The sequence below is a fragment of the Monopterus albus genome, unplaced genomic scaffold (assembly GCF_001952655.1).
Source record: "Monopterus albus unplaced genomic scaffold, M_albus_1.0 scaffold105.1, whole genome shotgun sequence".
Lineage (NCBI taxonomy): Eukaryota > Metazoa > Chordata > Actinopteri > Synbranchiformes > Synbranchidae > Monopterus > Monopterus albus.
Genome location: NW_018127985.1, coordinates 2,780,738 through 2,789,754, shown reverse-complemented (window position 1 = coordinate 2,789,754; position 9,017 = coordinate 2,780,738). Strand labels below are relative to the sequence as shown.

The 9,017-nt window shown below is 41.0% G+C and overlaps 1 protein-coding gene across 2 annotated transcripts in view; it reads left to right on the top strand.

Annotated features, from left to right (window-relative positions):
* The window catches only part of baiap3 (BAI1 associated protein 3), a 40,191-nt gene that overhangs the window by 10,153 nt on the left and 21,021 nt on the right, over nt 1-9,017 (top strand). For both annotated transcript variants that reach the window (XR_002275714.1, XM_020610520.1), the window contains exon 2: nt 3,259-3,401. Coding sequence is in view for 1 of the 2 variants with exons in the window: in XM_020610520.1 (XP_020466176.1) it covers nt 3,268-3,401 (134 nt within the window). In the remaining variant the exon portion in view is untranslated. The remainder of the gene's footprint in view (nt 1-3,258; nt 3,402-9,017) is intronic.

Below are 9,017 nucleotides of genomic sequence, written 5' to 3'. Positions count from 1 at the left end.
GTTCGCCTCATCTCATGTTTGTGTTTCAGTAAATTCCAACAATTCCTCACTAGGGCACATTGGAAATGATACACTGATATCTGTTAAAGAAAGAATGAGTATCGACACTTCAGTCAAACAGAGTAAAGTGTGGATACTCTGAGCGGATAACAGATGTCAGCCTCTTGGATCAATTTTATACTGTCCTTTGGCTCTGCCAATGATGCAGCTTGTACTCTGAGTTGCTGGCTTAGTCTGAGCTTGAAAGGCAACCATGTTCTTCTCCCTGTGCAATTGGCCTGGGGCAGCAAATGACTGCAGTCATACAGGCAAATCTGTTTCTTTTTTTGCAACCATTTCGTGTAAGCACTGCAATTCAAAACAGACAACCTTTAACACTGTCACACCCCACCCCACACCCAAAACTGGGCTGATCAGACTCTCTTTCAACAAGCACACTGAGCTAATTGTCTTTTCCTTACATTTGTTTAATAACAGTGATTATTGCGTCTTTTGCTGGTTGAAAAGTCAGAACAAGCTTCCAGCCTGTGGTTCCTGCCTTCTTTTTCACATAGATGTGCAGACACTGGCTGTCAGCTGCTGAAAAGTGTCTGACTGTCTGAGTCTGTCTGACTGTCCCCAGCTTCTCCATCAATCAAACCCTTTCTCTTGTGTCCTTGTTGTTCCTCTGTCTCGTCCTCCTTCACTGCTGTTCTAGCAACACACTGACTGTTGGGGGCGCACTCGAGGCTTTCAATCATGCAGTTGGAGCCAGTATTGACATTGCAGTTAAAATGCTGTAAATCTGACATGCAAGGACAAAAGTGATTGGATGCCATTAAGGAGACTGTTAACAATAAGCCTCATTCCCTTCCTTAGTTGCCAGGCAGATGTGTGAGCATCCTTGAGTGTTTTGCTATAGAAACTACTGCCATTTATGCAAATAATAGCCTTGCAATCAGCTCATTTTTATGCTGTTTTACTTGAAATGAGTAGTGAAATAAAACTTACTCCACACAGTCTTGCTTCCACAGTGTCGGGAAATGTTATGTTAATGTGGCAGCAAATAAATGTAATTTGTTCCCATGAGGGTTTAGTGACCAACTTCAGTATTGAAATGCAGGTATTTATAGACACCCGGCCTTCTGTTGAGATCAACAGGATTAACTCCCAATAAAGGGTATTTACTGCAAATACATAATGAAGTAGTTTTTGTAGGATCCCTGTGCCTGCAGACTGCAATAGGATATAGTGAGCTGATAAGCATCAGATCTTGCTAATGGAAAGAAATTGTAAAGTTACTTTACATGTTCTTTACCTTTTTTCTCTATGTTTACTTGGGGAAGATCTGAGCTGATGTTTTATTAAACATCTTTGAACAGAGCACTTGTTTTTTTTTTGTTTTTTTTAACCTTGGTTCCTCTTTTGTCAAGAGCACTGACAGTGCACAATATAGTTATGAGGCCATATAATTCAGCTAGACATCATGACGCCAAAATGAAAGTTGACTTTATGGCAAGTGGCTCTGAGACAAACCCGATCGGTCTCAGTGAATTGCTTAGCAACCCAGTGCCAATCTCTCTAATGTCACCAGATGGGCTTATTTTTTTAAATCTGTATTTCCCAGTTAACAGAAGTAAACCTTCCCCTACAGAAGCTATGATAACATTTCTGCCTATATTCCAATTCATTTTACAGTTGACATCTAGCTTAATATTTTTTGTTATTGTGGTTAAAAATAACAATTATTATGTGTTATCACATTAATAAAATACCCCTATGAGATACAGTGCATGGTTGAAGGACATCAGAGATGTACTTATGGTTTAGGAATAGTGAGACAGTTTGATATAATTGCTTTTTTGCAGAGAGTTGTGGAATTTTGTGGACATACATCGATTGGTGCTCTTTCATTGATGAGAAGATGGATACCATTCAAAAATCAAATATGAATTTGCAGCCAGCTAACAGCTAATTAGCTTTGACTGGAAACAGAAAGCCTGGCTGTGTCAACCACCTACCGGCACTCTAAAGTTTACCAATTAACAGGTTATATTTTATTAATTTAATTCATACGAAACACATGTAAAAGCCAGATGTGTTTCCTGTTTCTTTGCTAAACTAATCCAGAAACTGTAGTTTTAAAATTATACAAAATGACATGTTTTCATCTTACTTTTAAAAGAAATGATCAATAATTGAGTGAGGGGTAGGCTCTCTGCTGTTTCCTGATTGACATCACAGCTGAAGTGTGTGTCTTCACATGGCCTTTGGGCAGCTTCAACATCTGCTGAGCAAAGCGACTCAATCCCCAACTGTTCCCATGGAACTGTTTTTAATTGTATCATTTGTTAAGAAAGAAAGTTTATGTTCAGCCAAGCTCACAACAGGAACCATCAGCATCTCAGTTTCTCTGCTACTAGATGTTTAGATGAAACATGGCCACTCTGTGTTCAGTGAGGATTAAATATTTAGTGCTTGCACAAAGAGGATGGAAGTGTAAATTATAAAGTTAATACAAGTTTAATTATATATCATGATATCACGTTTAGGTAGCTACACAGATTATCACTGAATATACTTCTGATTAAACTACTAGTGCCCTTCTTTATTATCAGTCTACTACTCTGTAAAATTTTCAGCTAAAATTAGCAAAGCAGTTTGCATCCTCCTACAGACTCTTCTTTTGTTGACCTTCAGTGAATATTTGATATTCTCTGAATATCAACTGACTTTGACTGAGCAGTTTTTGCAGCATATTCTGGGCATAGTTTTCTGTCATTGCAGACACTTCATGATTAAGACATTTCTGAACACCTCTTTTCTTTAGCTCTGTTTTCATCTTATTTTAGTAGTACAACCGTTTTGTGACACTGTTATTGTGCATCTCTTGTTCTCAGCTCTGTTTGATCAGTTATTTTGTGTGTGGTCCCAGAAACATTGGCCGATTGACTAGGACCTGACTAGAATAAAACGTGGCCATTGCTCACCCTGCGGCATTAGTCAGACTCAGACAGAAATAGAACACACCTTTCTGTTGAGGAAAAATATAATTATGTTTAAAAAAGGGAGAGGGTGATTAAGGAGCTAATTAAATCAAAAGAAATCCTCGAACTAAAGGTATTTCTAGAAACAATCGGTTATATAAATATGGTTTCCTAGCTGAAATGTGTAGTTTGACTCACTTTCTTAGAATAGAGTTTATGAATTATACATTCACTGTGCTAATCAGGTATCAGTAAGTGTCTTGATGTTTGTTCTTTGTGTCCGTTCTGGCAGTGAACGACCATGACGACGCTGCTGGACTTGAAGAGTAGTGTACTGAGGCAGGTGCAGAGGAGTCAGTCACTGAGGAGCCGGAGGGAGCCACCACCCACCACCAGCAGCCCTCTCACACACTGTCCCGAACCTCTGCCTCGCAGGTGAGTTACTGATGTGCGCACATGCACACTTAGACGTGACTGTACCCTAGCTGGTTTCTGGGTATTATGAAGGTTGTTTTTTTTTGTGGAAGTTTGGGGACATTCAGTGCTTTGTGCTCTTTCATTTACAATTTCATGGGGTAAAAATCCCAGTTCCTTTATTTGTCATTCACCGATCCTCGCCCAACCGTCATCTTGAAGGACATCCTAAAGCTCTTATTCCTGCTCTGAGGAGCGAGGAGGCTGCCTGGAGGAGTCACAAGGGAGGGTGTATGAGAGCATCCTTCCGAGGCTTTTTTTTGGACTGACACACCCTTTTATCATAAATCAGTTGGTGATTGGGTGCGTCATGAAGAATCGGAGGAAAGGACGTCTCACGCCTGTACAAACGTGGTTCCTCAGTTCCTCACTCCTTGCAGTTTTTCCTTGCATTATATGGGCAGGAATAAGACACAAGGAAAACATACAAGTGAGGGAAATGTGAATGTAACTAGGGAATTGGGATATACCCTGTGGTCTATTCAGATCATTTTACCCATTGACTGTATATGTAAAAGATGGACAAACCCACTGGGACATCGCCCACTGGTTTTCTGTAGAGCAGTTTTGAAGACTGGCCATTACCATTTGGTAGTGCTTCACTCCACCTGCTACGGCTAATCCAAAAATGGGCAAAGCGGTGGAGGGTAAGTAGAGCTCATTAGACAGCTAGCAGCCAGCCCCCTATGATGGGACCCTCCTGCCTGTCACTCAAAGTGACCACATTAATTGTGCATAACTCTTAGCCTCAGTATCACCCCCTGTACAGTTGTCATGGAAGGGGAAAAGAGCTGCAGAGACCAAAACAGTTTTTGTACCAGGGTGTAAACATGTTGGGTTATCTAACATGGGAGTCTGTGGGGACTGACTCCATTTTGGAGCCAGCTTCAAGTGGCCGTTCAAGGAGCTGCAGATTTTGATACTTTCGCAGTGACTTCATTTTTCAGCTGCTTGGTTTTACCATGATTGGTGCTTTTGTGAACTTTTCTAACACTGACTGATGCTTTGTACCAACTTTGAACCAAGTTAGAGAAATAGTTTGTGGAGAGAAGCTTTCTCTTTTTTTCCCAAGTTACTGTACAAGGACAATAACAGATTAAACTAAAAACAAACCTATACAGAATGGTAACAACTTACTCACAGAACAGTTTGGTGTGAATAACTAATTTCTGTCAAACGTCAGAACATTGAAATTCTAATGTTTCTGTGTCTAGATACATACAGTAGTTACATTCTAGCTACAAATATTTACTTGTTTCAGTGATGTGAGTATTTTGTAGGAGTACAGCCTGTGTAGCTCAGAGAGATGATGTGAAGTTATAGATGTGTAATGATTTCTATTTGGTTGTGTTGAACACTGCATTTGGATTCAAAAGGCAAAGCCTCGAACGGGAGAGGACGTTTTGGCACATTTTTTATTGAATGCATATTTTAATGAAGCCCCCATGTGTTTTGGCAATTTATCATATTTGATTATATATTTAGTGCAGTTTAATATAAAATCTGCTCCAGTAGGAGCCTGTTTATGTCCTTCATTAGAGACTGATTTGAGCTGTCTCACCTTTTTCTCATTTCCCAAGCCAGCGCCCTGGCACTGGTGCCTTCCCACTGAGCCTCAGCCGTGCACATACCCTCTGCAGTCATCATTAGAGGCAGGCTGTTGATCTTTGTTATCCATTCATGCTGCTGCTGGCCTTCCTGCACTCTCACTTTAATTGAGAATTTGCAAATGAAGCCAGGTAGATTTGGGCTGCTCCATCCACAGTTGTTGACCCACTAGTACATTTGCTGTTAGAGCCGAGCTGTCCGAGCAGAGACTGGCACACTGGTTGTGAATATTTTAATTCAGTTAAGCAAATTATTATTATGATGACTATTTATCCATCCGCTATCTATACCTATTATTCCTGAATAGGGTCGTGGGGGTGCTGGAGCCAATCCCAGCTGACATTGGGTGAGAGACAGGGTCCTCCCTGGATAGGTCGCCAGTCTATCACAGGGCTGAAATGTAGACAAACAACCACACACACACACTCACTCCTACAGGCAATTTAGAGTCACCAGACAACCTAAGCTGTATGTCCTTGGACTATGGGAGGAAGCCGAAGTACCTGGAGAGAACCACGTAGGCAGAAGGGAGAACATGCAAACTCTGCACAGAAGGGCCCCGGTTAAGCCCGGGCTCGAACCTTGAACCTTCTTACTGTGAGGTGACGGCGCTGACCACCACGTCGCTGTGCTGCCTTGTTTATTTATTTACCTCTGTGAGCAGGTTCCTAAGGCTGTGGAAATGCACATGATACTGCCGAGATGAGTTTGACCAGGCATTAAAACACACACAGATTTATATTTTATATTTATATTTTGGGCTGTTATTGATTGCTTGTTTCACACATGACTTCAGTGTGGATCATGACTCCTCAGTGTCACTATACTGAAGGTTTATAATTAATGCAGAATTACACAATCAAACTGTAATGCACATACGATTACAATCGTAATGACAAACATATTATACATTTAAAAGACAAGCCTGGTGCTATTCTATATTTTTCAGCTTATTTTTTTAATATAAATCTAATGAAACACTTATTATCATTATTATTATTATTATTATATCTCAGGGTTTTCTTGAGTTCCAAACTTGTTTGTTCTTGCGCTGAAAGCAACTGGGCACTGTAAGATCTAGCAAACAGGAATAAACTGCATTTATTTAGGACTATTTTTAGCCACAGTTTAATGCACAGTTTGCAGAGGTTCCAAACTTTTTTGAGCCCATAAGATTATTCAGTTTATCATGACCTGCCATCACAGTTCCACTAAAGTGTCATTTTTGTACCCCAGACACGCCAGCCTGGGAATTGCTGCCTAAATGAGTATGTGTGTAGGATTATCTCAAGATAAACTACAGTACTTGGAGCGCATCACCCACTGCAACAGTGTGACTCACTCATTTATGTGTTTCTAACAGTTTGGGAAAACACTGAGGCTCTGTGGCTCAGAGGAAGTTGGGATTCAAAATTTATTTCTGAGCTTGAAGCAGTTCACAAAAACAATCCAGCCACAATGTTTTGGATTGTACCGGTCAGAGTTTGTCCATTTTCACCACTTAATCTTAATCTTATATTCATGAAACAGGAGCTTAAAGTTGCTTTTGTCTTTTGTTTTAAAAATGGAACAAATCCTCAGTCAGTCACTGACCTGCACAGTGAGGAAGTAAAAACTGTGAAACACAGCTGTGAAGTGAACCCAAGTGGGAAATAATTTCACACCGGGCTACTGTTCTGTCTGCCAGTAGTTCTAGCTGGGAGACTGCCGTTTCTTTACTGAATGGCGAGAAGGCACCAGAGCTGCTGTGATCAAATCTCCATGCTGAATCATTTTCACCTGTAATGTTCCGCTGCTTTTGCATTTGGTATTGAGGGGGGATTCTTGTCGTGGAGATCCTCGGTTATGATAGCAGCCGCAGACTCATATTATGCACTGACAACCGTGATGAATGAGATTACTTTTTTTTTTAATTACAATGCATGGAGACATCTCAGTCTTCCATGCTGCGGCGACAGTGAAGTATGCTGTATTAATTACCATGTGTGCCTTGCAATATTATGTTGAAGTTGGAAGTGAGAGGCTGCTGTCACCTTCACTCTCCCAGTTACTCATGTTTAAACACGTTCTCTCAGATAGAACTTCAGCGCGTTCATGTTTTTATTTATGTCTTCCTTCTGATTTACTCTCCAGACAGGAAAACGTAATTGAAGCATTTGAATGAATTCAGAAAATAAATTATAATAAAACGATGGTAGAAAAAAAAGGACCTGTTTCCTAGCAACATCAAATCAGTTTGTTATTCCGGTGGTGTGTGCGCGTGCGAGGGAGAGACAGAGAAAGGTTGAAAGATATAAGCATCTTCTTTTTTGGGGAGGTATCACATAAGATTCAACTGATTTGCATCATTTGGGCTTTATTTCAGCTCATAAACAAAGCTCGAAACAAAAGATCCCAGACTGTCTGAATAAATCCTCAAGCTGTTTGATTGACAGACGATGGGGCACATTTCTGGATGCAGAAATACCCTGGATGATTGAAGATGGATTGGGAGAGAACTGTCTCATAACACAAGTATCACAATCAAATAAAGCTTATTTGTACTATGTGTGCAAATGGAAACCTGAGCTCCAAAAAACAAAGCTTCCAGTCTTCTTTCTGTCGGTGGAGCAGGCTTTGTTTGAGGAGTTGTTCACAAACTGTGGATTCAGTTTGTGGGTTCAAGCTTTAAAACTCTGAACAAGGGGTTTCAGAAAAGAACTTTTTTTTTTCTTTTAGCAGAATCAACAAACACACCAGTGAACCTGAAAAGTAAAAGCCTTTCTGTGTTGCAACGTAGTTTGGATGCCAAAAATTAAAAGTTCACTGGCATCACTTTGTGTAAATAAAAATCATTTAACCCATTTTTTATGCCGGAATGCCCAAAAGTCACAGGTGTGGGTTTCTCAAATATGAATATTTGCTGGCTTTAAAACTGAGCTGCTTTGGGTTTTGGTCTTTTTGTCTGACAAAGTGCAGTGGGCATTTTGTACTATTTTTGGATGCTCTATGGAGCAAAAGATTAGTTCAGAATAATCCACAGATTAATGAATAATAAAAGAATCATCAGTTGCAGCTGTACGACTAATGACTTAGAAAATTACATCCTAAAAATGTGGTATCTCAAGAGAGGTTGTTTTTAGAAGGAAACATATTCTACAGTGACTCTGGCATCGATAAAAGAGAAAAAGCAGTTTTAACTGAATACCTGCACCTTTTAGGTTTTACTGATGGCAGCAGAAACCTGACCAACTCTCCCAGGATGGCTGCCATTAGTCTTCATCAATACCACAGGGGTTTGCCATCCGCTCCCCCACCATGGCGAGAGCCACTGGGTGCTGGGCTGGGCTGCCACGCACCTGCTGTGATGCGATGATGCTAATAAAGGAGTGTGACAAGGCCCTGGTGGACAGCTCCTCTGCATAATGTGACAGGGATAGCTGAGAGACAAGAAAGGAGCTGGAAGCAGGGAAGGTGCTGGTGAGAACTTATAAGCAGACGGCAGCGTGGCTGATCCTGACGGTTCTGTTACAGCTCACATCAGAACCGCTGCCTGCCCCGGTAATTTCCATAAGGCTGGAGGATGATGCCCGGTGAGGGATTTGAGAGGAATCCCAAGGTGTTCAGTCAGCTACTCCCTCCTCAAATATGCCTATATCACCATGACAACTGGGGCCGGCAGGAGTCCGGGGATTCACTCACACCTGGAGGAAACAGAAAACATCATTTACATTTTGCTCACAGTCCAACTCATCATAGTAGATTAACATGGCTCATGCAGAGTGCAGACATGTTGGGCTGCTGAGAGCTTTGGTCCAGACCTGCTTTTTGTAGGGCATGAGATAAGACAGTGTTTTATGGGTAGGCTAATAAAGAGCTGAACTACAGGTGATGGAGCTCAGTAGTTCAACATAAAAAGGAAACCAATTATCTTTATTGACAGATGCTCCTCCATAGTGTCTGCAAACAGGATACAATATGATCCCACTG